The sequence below is a fragment of the Delphinapterus leucas genome, chromosome 12 (genome assembly GCF_059928025.1).
Source record: "Delphinapterus leucas isolate spDelLeu-1000000601 "Yukka" chromosome 12, BTC_Dleu_Yukka2, whole genome shotgun sequence".
Lineage (NCBI taxonomy): Eukaryota > Metazoa > Chordata > Mammalia > Artiodactyla > Monodontidae > Delphinapterus > Delphinapterus leucas.
In genome coordinates this window covers 27,771,462-27,788,145 of record NC_143140.1, presented here as the reverse complement: position 1 = coordinate 27,788,145, position 16,684 = coordinate 27,771,462, and the positions used below count along the sequence as shown (strand labels likewise).

The 16,684-nt window shown below is 41.9% G+C and overlaps 1 protein-coding gene across 1 annotated transcript; it reads left to right on the top strand.

Annotated features, from left to right (window-relative positions):
- Positions 1-643: 643 nt before the first annotated feature.
- On the top strand, positions 644-4,111 carry GJB7 (gap junction protein beta 7). Its single transcript, XM_089921821.1, has one exon. The coding sequence runs from the start codon at positions 3,060-3,062 to the stop codon at positions 3,864-3,866; it is 807 nt and encodes a 268-aa protein (XP_089777947.1). The 5' UTR covers positions 644-3,059; the 3' UTR covers positions 3,867-4,111.
- Positions 4,112-16,684: the final 12,573 nt, after the last annotated feature.

The following is a 16,684-nucleotide window of genomic DNA, read 5'->3' as shown; positions in this document are numbered from 1 at the left end:
GCTACTATCACAATATCCCCATTTTCTTTACCTTCTGGCTCCCCTCACATCATCATTTCCATGATGCTCCTCTGGCGGAGTCTATAGAGAAGGCAAGATGTAATCCATCTTTGTAATAGGAGATAGGACCTGAAATGGCAAGGTTTTCACCTGAGAAATCATGAAGTATCTTAGCGGCAGACCTGGAGCTCCAGTCCACATCTTCTGATTGTACTAGAGAGTTAAGAGCAATGGTTTCAACTGGAGAGATTTTGCTACATCTTCCCAGTGTACATTTGGAATTGTCCGGAGACATTTCTGGTTGCCACAAATAGGGCGGGAGGTGGTGCTACTGACATCTAGCTAGGAGAAGCCAGGGATGCTGCTAAACAGCCTACAATGCACAGGACAGCTGCTGGAACAAAGAATTATCCAGCCCAAAATGTCAATGGTGCCACTGTTGAGAAACTCTGTTTTAGAGTAACGAAAATTGGATTTGAACCCTGCTTTGCCTCTTATTTTGTGACCTTGGGAAGTGGCGTTATTTTTCAGAGTCTGCTTTCTCATCTGAAAGAAAAACACAACCGCCACCATAAACAAACCAACAAAAACCCCACTTTCCAGGCTGGTTGTGAGAGACCAACTCAAAAGAGAACCTGCCCCTAGGTTCTTCACTAAACAGAGAAGGCTGAGCACACTGTAGGCTCAAGAAACAAAAAAGAAACAAAAGAAACAAAAAGAAACAAAAAGAAACAAAAATCAGGGGCTTCCCTAGTGGCGCAGTGGTTGAGAGTCCGCCTGCCGATGCAGGGGACACGGGTTCGTGCCCCGGTCCGGGAAGATCCCACATGCCGCGGAGCGGCTGGGCCCGTGAGCCATGGCCGCTGAGCCTGCGCGTCCGGAGCCTGTGCTCCGCAACGGGAGAGGCCACGGCAGTGAGAGGCCTGCGTACAGCAAAAAAAAAAAAAGAAAGAAAGAAACAAAAATCACTGCCCAGCCCATGGAGTTCAGTTATATGACAAGATGGAAGCCAAGAGTGCAAGAAAGACAGTGTCGCTGAGTTGGAAAAGAAGGCTCCCTAGCTTCCTATCCACTTTTGTAGGGTAACGAGCAAAAGAGACGGAGAGGGGCGCAAGAGAACTGAGCAGCATTGAGGGTGTACTAGGAGGGGAACGGAGGAGATGCTGAGACCGTAGAAAGCAGTGGGAGGGCTGTATGGGTGAGAGAGAGCTCAGCAGTGACTTGGAAGTGAATTTGAGAGATATTTAGGAGGAATCAGAAGAACTTGGTGAGCAATTTTAAAAGGGTCGTGAGAGAGGCATCTAGGATGAATATGAGATTTCTGACCTGGTGCTTGGGCGTTAGTGATGCTGTTTAACCACATAAGGAAATCAAAGGGCAGAGCAAATAATACATTGAACTACAGACATATCAAGTTTGAGATGCCTGTAGGATATTTAGATAATAGCCAGGAGGCAGTGAGATCTGGAAGTCTGGGGAGGAGCCTAAGATTTGAGAAACGAGAACCTGAAAGCAGTAGTTGAATCTGTAGGAATGCATGAGGTTTTGCAGGGAGGGCATATGGAGGGAGAAAAGAGCAGAGGACAGAGCTGTTCAGGGCTGGGCAAAGACAACCAAGATGGTACAATCAAGAGGATCAGAGTAACAGAAAGAGCGGGGAGAGTGGTATGGAAATCAAGGCTGAAAGAGTTTCAAAAACACAAGTGCAGGCAACAGTATCAAACACCACAGGAAAATTAAAGGAGATTTGAAGCGTCCAGAACACTTGGTAATTGAGAGGTAGTTGAAGTTAAGTGCAATGCTGAGAAGAAAAACTAGACTCAGTGAGTTGATGAGTAAATAATAGTTGAGGAAGTAGAAATAAGGGATAAAGATAGAGGTTGTCAGAAAGAGAAGCTGTGAAGATTCCCCCACTAAAAATGGACAACACTTCAGCACGTTTATACACTGAGAGGAAGGGGGCAGTGGAGGGTGAAGATACAGAATTCAGAGCAGGGGAAATGGGTAGATCAAGAATGGGATTAGAGCTGGAATGATCATGATCATTTTGAGGTGAGAAGAGACCAACCCTCTCCCTCCAAACTGGGTAAAGAAGGTAAGTTGGGCACCGATGTAAGTAGATCTGGAGGGATGAGGGAGCATGAGTTTGAGGGAGTTCATAGTGGAGAGCCTCACTTCTCATTATCAAATTGTAGGCAAGCAGCTGGGATGAGATACGGGACACAGGAGGCGGTAGGGACAGGGAATAACCTTTAGGGATTAGGGACGGGCACTGACAAATTAGAGAAAGTGAGTAGAGACTACAACTTCAATGTGTGCAGTCCAAAAATTAATACACAGAAATAGACTCACAGACATAGAAAACAAACTTATGGTTACCAAAAAGGAAAAGGGTGGGAAGAGATAAATTAAGGGTTTGAGATTAACAGACACACTCAACCATATATAAAATAGATTAGCAACAAGGATTTACTGTAGAACACAGGGAACTATAGTCAGTATCTTGTAATAACCTATAATGGAAAATAACCTGAAATAAATATATATAGGAATCACTTTGCTGTACACCTGAAACTAACACAATATTGTAAATCTACTATACTTCAATAAAAAAAGAACATTAAAAAAAAAGAGAAGCTGGCATGTGAGGGATATCTCAAGGTACCAAGGTCACCTTGGGATTCATATCTAATTCTTTCTAGATCAGCCATAGAGCCCAACCATCCTTAGCGAGAAGCAATAAAGTGGAAGGATTTGTCTGGGAATGGGCTAGTGTGTGTGGGATGACAAACCAAATTCCAAGTTAAACTGGGCATGGGCTCATTTACGTCCTGTGGACCAGCTGTGTCATCTCCTTGTATGAAAGCAAGCATATCCTATGGGATTCTTAGAGAGCCCTGAACATCCAGGGTTGTAATAATGCAAAAAGTCAAGTTTATCTTCCATAATTCCATAATCTACAAGTAAGACAGTAGAAATGATCAATGGAATAGAAGTAAATGAATCATGATGAAACTGTTTTTTTTTTGCAGAATATTGCCTTCTTTGGAATCTAAGTCATGAGTTGGACGTTCCTCAGAGACCTCCTGAGTGGAGTAAATAAATACTCCACTGGGATCGGGCGGATCTGGCTGGCGGTCACGTTCATCTTCCGTTTGCTGGTCTACATGGTGGCGGCAGAGCATGTATGGAAAGATGAGCAGAAAGAGTTTGAGTGCAACGTTAGACAGCCTGGTTGTGAAAATGTGTGTTTTGACTACTTCTTCCCCATCTCCCAGGTCAGACTTTGGGCCTTACAACTGGTCGTAGTCTCCACGCCTTCACTTCTGGTGGTTCTACATGTAGCCTATCGTGAGGGTAGAGAGAAAAGGCACAGGAAGAAACTCTATGTCAGCACAGGCACCATGGATGGGGGCCTGTGGTACACTTACCTTATCAGCCTCATTGTTAAAACTGGTTTTGAAATTGGCTTCCTGGTTTTATTTTACAAGCTCTATGGTGGCTTTAGTGTTCCCTACTTTATGAAGTGTGATTTGAAGCCTTGTCCCAACACTGTGGACTGCTTCGTCTCCAAACCCACGGAAAAAACGATCTTCATCCTCTTCTTGGTCATTACCTCATGCCTGTGCATTGTGTTGAATTTCACTGAACTGAGTTTTTTGGTCCTCAAGTGTTTTATTAAGTGCTGTCTCCAAAAATACTCTAAAAAACTCAAGTCCTCAATGTGTGAGTGCCATAACCTCAGATATGTTAAATATGGTGAGATGGGGGCCCCTCCCTTGCTCCAGAAGCACCATTTAGACTCAGCCATGAGCACAGCCCAGGGAGGGGAAACAAAGGTACTCTGTGGCACACAAGAGGCTTAAAGCAAACCCTCATCCCTCTGAAGTAGACATAGGCTTCCTTGGAAAATGAAGGGTGTCAGCCTTAATGTCACTTGGGAGGAATTTTTAAATTTTTCAGTATGTGCTCAGTTGTATATACTAGACAGAGGTCTCATTGTTTGGTGGTAGGGTTCATCCACATGAACCCTACATGAGTTGTGTTTGAATGGTTAATTGCAACGTAGTCTGAAGAAAGCCAACTAACAGCATTCTTCTAAGTGCTTAGATCTATCAACTGGAAAATATAAAAAGTGACACTTCTTTCGAATGTGGTGGCCTCCAAACAACAATTGAGGCACTGGCAATCGTTCCAAATGGCAGCCAACGCTCCACTCACTCAGCCCTACTCAAACTTTGTAGAGAAAGCCTGTGATGAGGGTGGGGGTAGCAGCTAACCAGGGGCACACAGAAGCACATTCAGTGAGGGAGTTCAGTCTGGGGAAAACTCCACAGAGCCCAGGACGCTTTGCAGTTTAGGTGTCCCTGGATATAAGTGGACTAGGGGAAAGGGAAGAAAGCCATCATTTACTGGCCTCCAGCTTAAATACAAATGTTACTGGGAGATAATTCCACTTAAGCCTGAACTAGCAGACATTTGCAAGGGTCATTCTAGAGTCATGAGGGAAGGCAGGTCCCACAGAGAGAAGCACATTGGTAGGGAGCAAGGGGAAGACCCAGAAAAAGAATATGCCTACCTGATAGTTACTGAACACTTATCTTTAACCACAGAACAATGAAATACTTTGTAAATTTCCATACGTTGGACCTTTTTACAATCAGGAATTCACAATGTACTATACACCATGTCATAGTTTGCCTACGATTTGCTAGTACATCTCCTTCTAGAATAGATAGTAAAATGTGTACTATGCTGTTGCATTGGTTCAAAAAATGTAAAAAGAAGAAAAAGATATGTTTATTATCACTTGATTTGAAAACTATGGCTTTCTTTTACTTTCCTATTTAAAAAAAAATCACAGATATATTCTCCTTGGATTTAATACTCTAACATATGTGCATTTCTCCAGAATAAAAATGAAGTGGTTTTGCGGTGTTACTTGACTGTCATTGATATCGTTACTTGGCTGCACTGGGCATGATTGTTCTGTGAAATAAAACTTGTTCTGACAATTTTAGAATAGGATTTGCAACCCTGCCTGGTAAAGATAGCTCAGAAATCATTCTTCTCTGCTGGGATTTTTTAAACAAAATGTAAGCTCATAAAAATGTAATTTTAACTAAAATTATGTCATGTCTTTCACAGCCTGCCCTCTTTAACATAAAATGTCTCACTACAGTTCATGCATAACGAAGGTTATTTGTGTCATTATGTAGCCTCCAGACCATGCCGCCAACAGCGGTCATAATCTGTTTTAAAGACTGTCTGGACAGCAGAGAGGATGTGAACTCTGTGGTCCCCCTCCTCCAGTTTACACCACATGTCACTGCTGGACTCAGGTACTTGTATACATTGTACTTCACCTTGTGACATGAAAACATGTTTGTGTTTTCACAAAAGCTAGCCTTCACAAATTCAGGTAACCAGGGAGGACTTAAAGGAACATATATTTTTTTCTACAGTAATAGGTGGTTAAAGAGGTTTAAGGTTTTGGAGGCCCTGATCATGGCATAGAATCTAGAACATAGATCAGTGCACAGAACTGGAATGGACATCAGGGAATGGATGTTTGAATTCTTTGATCCTGCTATCCCTGACACTGGCTCCATCCCTACCCTTTCTGCAGTTTAGTTACATCGAAGATAAATTCCCCATTTTTGTTTAAACTGGTTTAAATTGGGTTTCTGGGCCTTGCAACTAAAAGAGTCCTAATAAAATCATGTTCTTCATTAATTTCTTTCCTGTATAATAGAAAAAAGAGGTATGACTCTTCTCCTGTATTAGCCTTTCCTTCTTAAGCTTCAAGCATCCTAACTTTTACATGTGTGTACGTGTAGAATGTTTGTGTCAATAGGAGGAAAGACGGGAAAGGATGTCAACACTGGTTACAATAAGAGAAGGAGAGATGAAATTTTTCTTTATAAATCTTTTCATTGTTTCACATGTACTTTTGTTTTTAATTAAAAAAAAATCTCTATATTTCCCAAAGATGCCTTAAACATTTTTAATTTTTGGCTGCGTGGCATGCGGGTTCTTCCCCGGCCAGGGATCGAACCCGCGACCCCTGCAGTGGAAGCGCAGAGTCTTAACCACTGGACCGCCAGGGAAGTCCTTAAATTTTTAATAAATAAAATAAAGCAATTGAAAACCCCAAAGTGCCCCATCTCTTTCTAGCTCGCATCTCATCACATGCATGTAACACTTGCCTTAAACATTGATGCCAGTGTATTCCTAGTTTACATTTTATTTTGCCTGTATATTTAGTATGACACAGCACAAACGAGAGGGCATTTTGCAGCTCTGTGAAAAACTGGTGAGGAAGGAAAGCAGTGATGGGGCACGTGGAGGTAAAAAATGTCAGCGTTCAATTGAATTTTAATGACAAAAGCCCAAGGGAGGCATTCTGGGAGAGACCTGCCAGCAGCTCTTTAATATAAAATTGGGTCTTTTCTCACAAAGCAAATCTTCTTTCAGCTGTAAAAGACATCGGTGATTGTGGCGAGTTCTGAGAATTTTCCAGAGACCTATCTTGTTTCCACTGTGCCAGAGAGTTTAACAAACAGCCTTCCTATTCTGAGAAGATGTAGATGATCTTTTAAAATTCTATAATTGTACCCATAAATTCTGTCTGAAAGCAATGGGAAATGAGCTCTGGATGTTACCCAAATAAGCCACCATTCCCGTCTACTTACAGGTGAAGTATCGGATCCTTCACCACCTATGGAGATTTAATTTTCTATTAAAAGAAAAAAGAAAAAATGTTGTCCAGACAAAAGTGATATACGTAGTTTTTTAAATCTTGTTTTATCTTTTTTATCTTTAACTTTTTTTTTTTTTTTGCGGTACGCGGGCCTCTCACTGCTGTGGCCCCTCCCGCCGCGGAGCACAAGCTCCGGACGCGCAGGCTCAGCGGCCATGGCTCACGGGCCCAGCCACTCCGCGGCATGTGGGATCTTCCCGGACCGGGGCACGAACCCGTGTCCCCTGCATCGGCAGGCCGACTCTCAACCACTGCGCCACCAGGGAAGCCCTAACTTATTTTTATCTTAAAGTTTCTCTCAGACATTAATGTCTCCTGTCAGAGTGGAGATAGGCAGAATGGCTGTGGTATAGAACTGCAGCAGGCTCTGCTTGTCTGTGCAGAGCAACAGGAAGTTGAAGAAGTGGACTCCAGAGTCCTAGCCCTCAGGGAGAGGACTGGGGCAGAGGAGACAAATATTAAGCAGTACAATTTCCACATTCTTGTTATAAAAATGTCATTAACTAAATTGATGATCATCAATCCCCTGTTACTAAAAGTATGACTCACTAGGTTAGCCAAGTGCCTTCCATTAAAAAGCATTGATCTCAAAGGAGAGTAAGTACAGTAACTTGAGACCTTTCTGTAGAAGATTAGCAAACCTGATAAGCCAGTCTTCTTAGAGAAGATTGCTCCTAATCACATTAATTTAATGATGATATTAAAACTACTGACCGTGACCAAGGTCGAGAATCTTGTCTCATTCATCTCTTCACATCCTTGTATTGCCACAGCTTAGGTCCCTGGTACTGAGGAGTATGGTGTTTCTGGGGAAAAAAATCTTTGTGTTCCTCTTGCCTCTTCCATGTTTAATCTACCCAATATTATTCCTCTCCACCTAAAAGAATTCTGATTTTGCTGGGGGTGGCGATGTGCCCACCTTAAAAAAAAAAAAAAAAAAGCACATTTCCAAGTAGTTAGCAGTGTGTGACAACCTTCTTGTCAAAACAAGATTTTATGACTGATGCTTTGGGGAGAGTTAAAAAGTGGAGCTGATCTACCTTGCATGCTTTTTGCTCCCCCCGTCTCTTCCTGACTGAGACATCATAGCTGGAGCTGTAGTGAACATTTTCTACCATGAGGTGACTCTGAGGATGGAAGCAAGACCTTATGGATGAAGGAGCAGAAAGAAAGCTCCTGGGACATGGACACCATTATGGAATTGCCATCAGCTCTGCACCGCCTGTCTCCATGCTTTTGTTTTTGTTGTTATGTGAAAGAGAACTTAACTCCCACCTGATGTAAGTCATTGATTTGTTAGTCTCTTTCACTTATAGACAAAAACAGTTCCTGACTACATTCATATTACTAATTAGGATGAAGACACAGAAGGCACGCTTCTATCTACTGAAGACAAAAGAAATGACCAGGATATTGAAAGGCAGAAATGAGACGTGTTTAAAGATCTCAATAGACTTTTGTTCAGAACAAGTCAGGTGAGGAACTTCCCTGGTAGTCCAGTGGGTAAGACTCCGCACTCCCAATGCAGGTGGCCCAGGTTTGATCCCTGGTCAGGGATCTAGCTCCCACATGCATGCCGAAACTGAGAAGCCCGCATGCTGCAATGAAGAGGCCGCTGTGGCGCAGCCTAAATAAATAAATAAATAAATAAAATATATAAAAAAAGAACAAGTCAGGTGAAATGCAACAAGTAGTCATTCTGCATCAAGATTTAAATTTTAATATGAGACCAGGATTGATATTGGTTCATGAGGTAAAGTCCGTGGAGCTTTAGCTGTCCATCACCTTAACATGAACACAGTGTAATATGGCGCTAATGAAAGAAAGTTGACTTAATTCTGTTGTACTAGAAGTTCGTGTTCAGACTATAGGGAATGACTTTCCCAATGCTTGGAAAACAAATAACTTATTTCATGTTCCAAGATTTGAGAACCAGGACCAATCGGTGAACATCAAAGAAATAAAGATTTTTACCTAATATAGAAATGTTCTATTAATTTGAACTGCATCACAATTAAATGATTGCCTGATAAAGCACTGAGACTTTATATTGGCTATATCACTATATAAACCTGATACCACAGAAAGATCTCTGATTAATAGAGAATTGCCTTAAAAAAAAACAAATTTCATGTATTGTACAATAACAAGACTCCTCATTACAACAAACAAGTTAGGCAGTTCCATAGAAATGGTTATAAGATTTACCTTCTTTAAAATCATGGCATTATAGTGACATGTAAGATAATCAATGTTTTCATTCATCTTTTCTTCAGCTTGAGAAATTCTAATTTCATTTCAAAGTCTGGATCAAATATTTCTATCAGACAGCAAATTTTTGATATAAAATGGGATACCTATCTTATAGGGTTGTTGAGCGAATTAAATGAGATGATCCACGCAAAGCACTGGCACATAGAGGTTATTTTTTTAAATGTTAGATATTAATACATGGCTGTATTATATCACTTCTCCCTCCATTATTTGCTTGTTTTTTTTAATCCCCTCTAACTATGAGCATATTGAATGCAGGCAGAGCCAAGGCCTTCATCTTCATACCTTAAGGGCTTAATCCACACTAGTTGCTGACAGCAATTAATGTATTCATGAAATTTACAGCACAACTATGTTGTATAAGCTAAAAAATCATAGTATTCTGGAATTGGAAGAAACCTTAAAAATACTTCCAAATGAGAAGACTACAACTCAGAATGATAAAGTGACTTTGCCTAACGTTAGAGGAAATGACAGAGCAAGAATTCGCTTATTTAAAACTCCAAATCTAGCCTTCCAGAAGCTTCCTGTACAAATAGCTTCAAAGATCTCTGGAATATTGGTATTCCATGTAATGGCCGACTGTGTTGCATCCAGTTTTTGTTTGTTTGTTTTACTTTATTAGGCAACTAATTCTGATTTAGCTGACTCTGATTTTGTTGGGAGTGGCAACGTGCCCAGCTTAAAAGGCACATTTCCAAGCCTCCTTTGCATGTGGAGGTGGCACTGACTACCTTCTTATCAGAACAAGATTTTTCGACTGGTGCTTTGGGAAAAGTTAAAAATATGTATAATCCATGCAAGGTGACTCTAGTCTGTTTCCATTGTAAACGGTGGCCTATTTTTCCTAAAATGAATCAACAGCTAATATATCATAGTCATCTCCCAATTTTTAAAACTGTTCCAGTATCTATTCAAACTATCTTAAGTAGTCAAAAATATAAATGACCACCGCATATTAGCCCATACCCCTTATAAAGATAATTTAAAAAACAATGAAAACATAATTCCTGGTTCAGTTTCTGGACCTTAGCTACACACACACTTCCCAGTCTTAGCTTGCCACCTTGTGGCCTCTTACTCCTGTGCAGCTCAGCGTTTGACCAGCGTTTGATACAGCAAGGCCTCTGGAACTGAGGAGTTTACACACACATACCCACTTTAAACTTATTTTATACGCAGGTAAATGAGCTGCACCTCAAATTTCACTTCCAGACCAACTTCATTCCAGTAAAGGCTTACAAACCTTAAGTCAGAGAGACAGATGCTGGCAGCTACAAGTGAAGTGAATTAAAGAACATGCACTGAGAGACAAGTGCACGAAAACCATCTAAATATTTATGGAACAGGACGTGCATACACGATTGCTGAAAAGGAGTGTATGTAACTTTTCCTGTGATGCCAATATGAACATCGCCTCTAATAGAGATGGGAAAGCAAGGTAATAACAGGATTTAAATATAGATTTTACCAAATCCAAATGGTGGCAGGGTCTCTCTTCCCACTCTGACAGGGTTATAAAATCTACTACAATGTCTGCTTTCTCTGCTGAAGGTATACGTACATATGTGTGTGTACATGTACATATATACTATTATAACTATTATATAAATTTCCCTTCAAGCAGTATTCTAGGATTGGTAACCTCAGTAAGAACACATGGGTCTCCTGGAATAGATGAGTCCGGTGGGGACAGCCAGCTACCTCCTATGGCTGTGATTAAATCAGTGGACATATCAGGAGCAGTGTCTGACACGATTATTAAATATTACCCATTGTCTTACTAGATAGAGCCAGACTTCAGTCTTGGGTTCCCAAGCCTCCCTTCCAGGATCTTTGAGCTCAGTGCTCAAACTGCAGCTCCACTGAGTGCCTGATTCAATGGATCAGACTTGAAAGCTCTGCTGGAACATGTCTGCCCTTTGCTTCCCTGCTGTACTTCTGAAAAAAGCTGCCTACACGTTATAGTTTGGTTAGTGAAAAGAAAACAAAACATAGCCAGGCTGTAGGAAGGCTGGGTTCCAGCCTATAGTTTTAAAATCGAAATGTAGATTTTCTCTCATTGTCAGGGTTGTAAGCTTAGAGACAGAGAGAGAGAGTGCGAGCGAGCACAGGAGCACAATAATACAAGTTAAAAGCTCAGTGATTACATACAACCAATCACTATTTTGTGTTGGAAAGTGCACACCACTATCACACAGAACATTCTGGATGTTTCTGGTTGCTTCACTTCTAGCAGAGGTGCTGTTGCCTTTCATGCTTCTGGCTCATCTACTTCGGCTGGGGAACTGGTGTGGGATCAAGGTTTTGTTGGAAGAAACTAGAGTTGCTTCAGTTTCTCGTTTTATATTGGTAACATGTAGACTGCATTTTTTTTTAGAAAATCTATTTTTAAAGTGTAAGACACCAACATATGCCATGACATGTGACAACTTATAATTTTGCCTTATTACTAAAATAAGTATATGGCACTGCTTCCCATATTTCCAATGAGAACTTTCCCTGTATAACCCTGCCACTCTCCACCTTCATCCTCCTGCTTTGAAATGGCAACACCTTCAACCAGCAGGACAGAGAGAAAGCGTTCTGAACCAGGGGTCAAGAGACCTGTTTTGTAGGTTTACTGTCACAAGTCATTTAATTTCCCTGTATGTCACTGTCTTTATAAAACAGGGTTGCTAAGTTTCCTATTCTTCTCATGGAGCAGGGGTTGAGAATTACTTTAAGCTGTATAAATCAGGTTAGAACACCACCCAACTGCCACCATGGATTAGAAAATTTCCTTTGAGGACAAATATACGTGAGAAAAAAACTTTGTAATGCTCCAGTTTTAAGTAGCTGTAAGCAGGTTTAGCAAATACATTAAGGATGCTTTTGAAATTTTCAAATAAGTAAATGTAATGAGTTTACCAGCTAACTAAGTGGTTTTGTAGGGTTGGAGGTAACAAGCAAGAATTACCAAAAGGTTCCAGTTGTTTGAACATCTGGGTTGTATTGATTGCAGAAGTGTTGTAGAAATATGTAAGAGACTGATGCTCTGTATAATCCCATCCCCCTTCCCATCCCTAAGTGTCTGGGTGTTGCTTTACACTGTGAAGCCTCCGTATAAAAGGGAGGACTTTGACTTGGCAAGGGCGGGGGCAGTCTCCTGGTGAGGATGCCTCCTAGGTACCTGATTTCTAAGAATTTCCTCGTGTGATCTGCTCCTGAATAGTTTGAAACCCATCGTGTCCTCAAAAGCCCTGTGACTTCAACACCTCACTGCTTGGCAAGGACCTCGGCGCATGAGGGCTACTATTACCACCCCGATGCCCCGTTCCTCTTCTCCAACCTCCCCTGTGGGATAGCGGCACTTTAGGGGGTCCAGGACTGGTAGCACTAAAGTCTGTGCAAGTGCAGCTTGCAGAATGAACATTCTTTTGCCACACCCATAGCTATTCTGGGGAACACGAGAACCTGGTGGCTAAGGGGGCAGCAAACAAAACCCCTATTATTAGTCTCAGTTATAGGGCTCCCCATACACACTGACTAGAGTGAGTAGAGAGCTAGGCAGAATCCACTCTAGCCCTCCACAGTGGCTTCTCATTTCCTTCTGTCTCTCAGCTCCTTTGCTTTCTGAGTGAACATCACCAGTAGGGGCCCTTTGCTCCTCTATGTTCCCTACCTTCACGGCTCTAGATTGGCTTCCAGAAGTGGTTTTCCCTCCTTTGGAATCAATATTAAACTATAGACGAAAAAATTTCATAAATGTGGGTCTTAAAAAAGGAGTATCATTTACAAATCATCTCCTAATACTGTTTCCTAATCACTTGGGGAAAATGCCCTCCAGCTACCAGGACAATCTTCACAACATCATTCCAGCTAAAGACACTGAGCAACCTCTTAGCTCATGTGGCTACCTGTGTTCTCCATACCAAGGGATGTACAAACTCTGGAGTCAGTCTGCCTGGTTTCAGCCCTCAGCTCTGCCACATACTAGCTGTGCAATCTTCAGGCAAGACACCTAGACTGTCCTCATCTTAAAATGAGGATAAGAGCACCGAACTCTTAGAGTTGGTGAAAGAAGAAATGGAAGTACAAGGAAAGTTCCTAGCACGGTGCCTGGCACGTAGTAAAAGTCAAATAATATTAACTGTTTTACTATTACTAGCAGATCTGACACACGGCACTTAGGCCTGGGAAAGCTAGATAGAGCAGGTTCCTGCTAGACTGTACTCTTGGTCTTGAAGAATGAATTCAAAGCTCATCTTTATATTCTGCAACTTTATCTTAACTTAACCTGGATCTCCCAAGACTTTTGGGCCAAGAGGATACCATGAAGAAGCTACTTTCCAAAACTCCTTACGTGTACCATGTAGTCTGGAAGCACGCTCTCCACTGAATCTCTTAATTTAGGACTTCAGCACTGGACTCAGTCTTCTTACACCACTTCCTACTAACGGCATCTTCGGTGTACAGTCCATCCAATAAATTAGACCACAAGCTGTTTCAATTTCTCAACTCTGTCAGCCTTCATCTACATTCTAATTCAGAAATATAGTTCTCCGGCCATTTCCAGACACTGTGTTACATTACTCCTAAAATCTTAAATTGCAATGCTCCAGTCTTTCATACCTAATTCTTGGCCTTATGCCTACTATACCCTCTCTTTGGCACCATTAAGACCTCCTGCGGAATCTGAAAAAAAATGATACAAATGAACTTATTTACAAAACAAAAACAGACTCACAGACTCAGAGAATTTATGGTTACCAGGGGGAAGGGGCGGGGGGAGGGATAGATTGGGAGTTCGGGATTGACACGTACACTCTGCTACATTTAAAATAGATAACAAGGACCTACTGTACAGCACAGGGAACCCTGCTCAATAATCTGTAATAATTGGGAGATGAATTTGAAAAATAGATACATGTATAACTGAATCACTTTGCTGTACACCTGAAACACACTGGTAATCAACTATACACCAAAATTTAAAAATCGTATAAAAATAAATAATACTGAATCTTCTAACCGCCCCTCAAAAAAAAAAAGGCCTCCAGTCCCTTGACCACTCCATTTTCCTTTTTTCTTTTTTCAAAAATTTATTTATTCTTATTTTTGGCTGTGTTGGGTCTTTGTTGCTGTGCGTGGGCTTTTCTCTAGTTGTGGCGGGCGGAGGCTACTCTTTGTTGTGGTGGGTGGGTTTCTCACTGGGTGGCTTCTCTTGTTGCGGAGCACGGGCTCTAGGCGCACGGGCTCAGTAGTTGTGGCTCGCGGGCTCTACAGCGCAGGCTCAGTAGCTGCGGCGCACGGACTTAGTTGCTCCGCGGCATGTGGGATCTCCCCAGGCCAGGGCTCGAACCCTTGTCCCCTGCAATGGCAGGCGGATTCTTAACCACTGCGCCACCAGGGAAGCCAGACCACTCCATTTTCTTCTGTCCTCTTGGCTTTGTTTCCTACCCTAACCAGGCTCAATTCATTGATGTAATAATACTCCTCCTGGGACTATGCAACCTCTTCCTTCTTCCTCCACTGTTCAAGCTGAGGAACACTGCCGGAAATATTACATAACCATGCAGACAGTGCTACTACAAGATTATGCTCTCCTAACTCAGCTGGGCCTTGAATGCTGATCAATAATCCTTTTATATTTGGCCCCTTCTCTCATTCTTCACTTCAAACTTTAACATTTAAATGTTGATTTCCTACTTTTCCAAGGCTTCCTCTGGAGCAGGAATGTTCTGTTTCCTAGGAACTCAACATTCCTACTTAACAGACTTAGTCTAAGAGATGTCCTTTCTATTTGGTAATGCTAATACCTCCACCTGTTCTTGAGACCAGGTTCCATTTACTACTCTATGTCAGCTTCTGCCTCTTTAATGGGTACCTCCCCAGAATTCATAAATATTCGACTTTACCTTAAAGGTCTTCCAATAAGGTCAGCTCCTGACTAGTTTCCTTCCCCATTTTCTCTCTTCTGGCTTCCATAATGCTCCATACCCTACCTCCTTTCCTGGCTGTCACCTAACACTTCCTTCCCAAGTCTTCTCTGCTACTTTTTCTTCTGCCCACTGAGTGTCCACTAAGTATTGGTGTTCCTCAGGGTTCTCTCTGTGGTGACGTATTTTTTCCCCTACGTGCTTGCTGCTTCTTTCAATTCCAGCAAAATGTATCAGGTGCTTACTATACCTCAGATTATGGGCTAAATGCTCAGGAGATAGAAGACAAAGACAGGATGCTTGTCTTCAAGGGACAGAGCTGTTTCAGACCCCTATAAAGAACTGATCACTATACCTCTCTGCCTTAATAACCTACAAGAACCTCAAACTCAATATTAGCCTTTCCTTCAATGCTATGTTCCTTCTACAGACATACCTGTTTTATTGCTCTTTGCTTTACTGAACTTCACAAATACTGCATTTTTTACAAACTGAAGGTTTGTGGCAACCCTGTGTCAAGCAAGTCTATCGGGGCCATTTTTCCAATAGCATTTGCTCACTTCACGTCTTTGCCACATTTGTAATTCTTGCAGTATCTCAAACTTATTATTATTCTATTTGTTATGGTGGTCTGTGATCAGTGATCTTTGATGTTATTCCTGCCAAAAGATTACAACTAGCTGAAGGCTCAGATGATGGTTAGCGTTTTTAAACAATAAAGCATCTTTTTAAATTAATTTTTTTGAGTATAGCTGTTTTTGAGTAATGTGTTAATTTCTGCTGTGTAGAGCAAAGTGAATCAGTTATACGCATACACATATCCCCTTTTTTGGATTCCCTTCCCGTTTAGGTCACCACAGAGCACCGAGTTCCCTGTGCTCTACGGCAGGTTCTCACTGGCTGTGTTTTATACACAGCAGTGTATGTGTGTCAGTCATTCTCCCAATTCATCCCACTGCCCCCGCAACAAAGCATTTTTAACGTGTGCACATTGTTTTTCAGACGTGATGCTACTGCATACTTAACGGATTACAGTAGAGTGTAGACATAACTTTTATACACACTGGGAAACCAAAAAGTTTGTGTGACTCAGTTTATTGCGATATTTGCTTTATTGCGGTGGTCTGGAACTTAACCCATAGTATCTGAGGTACGCCTGTATGTTGTCTTGGTAAACAGCATCATCATTCACAATTACCCAAGCCAGAAAGTAAAGAATTTTATGATAATCTATTTCTCACATCTGAACCCCTCTCTACCAAATCCTCCTCACTGGCACTTAAAATATGCTCCATTTGTAAAAACTAGTTGGAATCCATAACACTCTCCAGCTACCATTCTATCTTCTCTTTCACAACCAACTTTCCAAAAATAGGCGTGTACACTTGCTCTCTACATCCCTCAAAACTGGCTTCCATTCAAACTACGTAATTGCCAAGGTCACTAATTACTTTCTTACCACTAAAGCCAGAGGATGCTTTCCATCCTATGTCTCATGATTTTTCCTATCACTTAATCTACTTTTATTTTAACTTTTATTTTTTTGCAGTACGCAGGCCTCTCACTGTTGTGGCCTCTCCCGTTGCGGAGCACAGGCACCGGACGCACAGGCTCAGTGGCCATGGCTCACGGACCCAGCCGCTCCGCGGCATGTGGGATCTTCCCGGACCGGGGCACGAACCCGTGTCCCCTGCATCGGCAGGCGGACTCTCAACCACTGCGCCAC

Bases quoted from the DNA above. Each gene is read 5' to 3' on its own strand.
- GJB7 (XM_089921821.1), top strand. From the start codon at position 3,060: ATGAGTTGGACGTTCCTCAGAGACCTCCTGAGTGGAGTAAATAAATAC.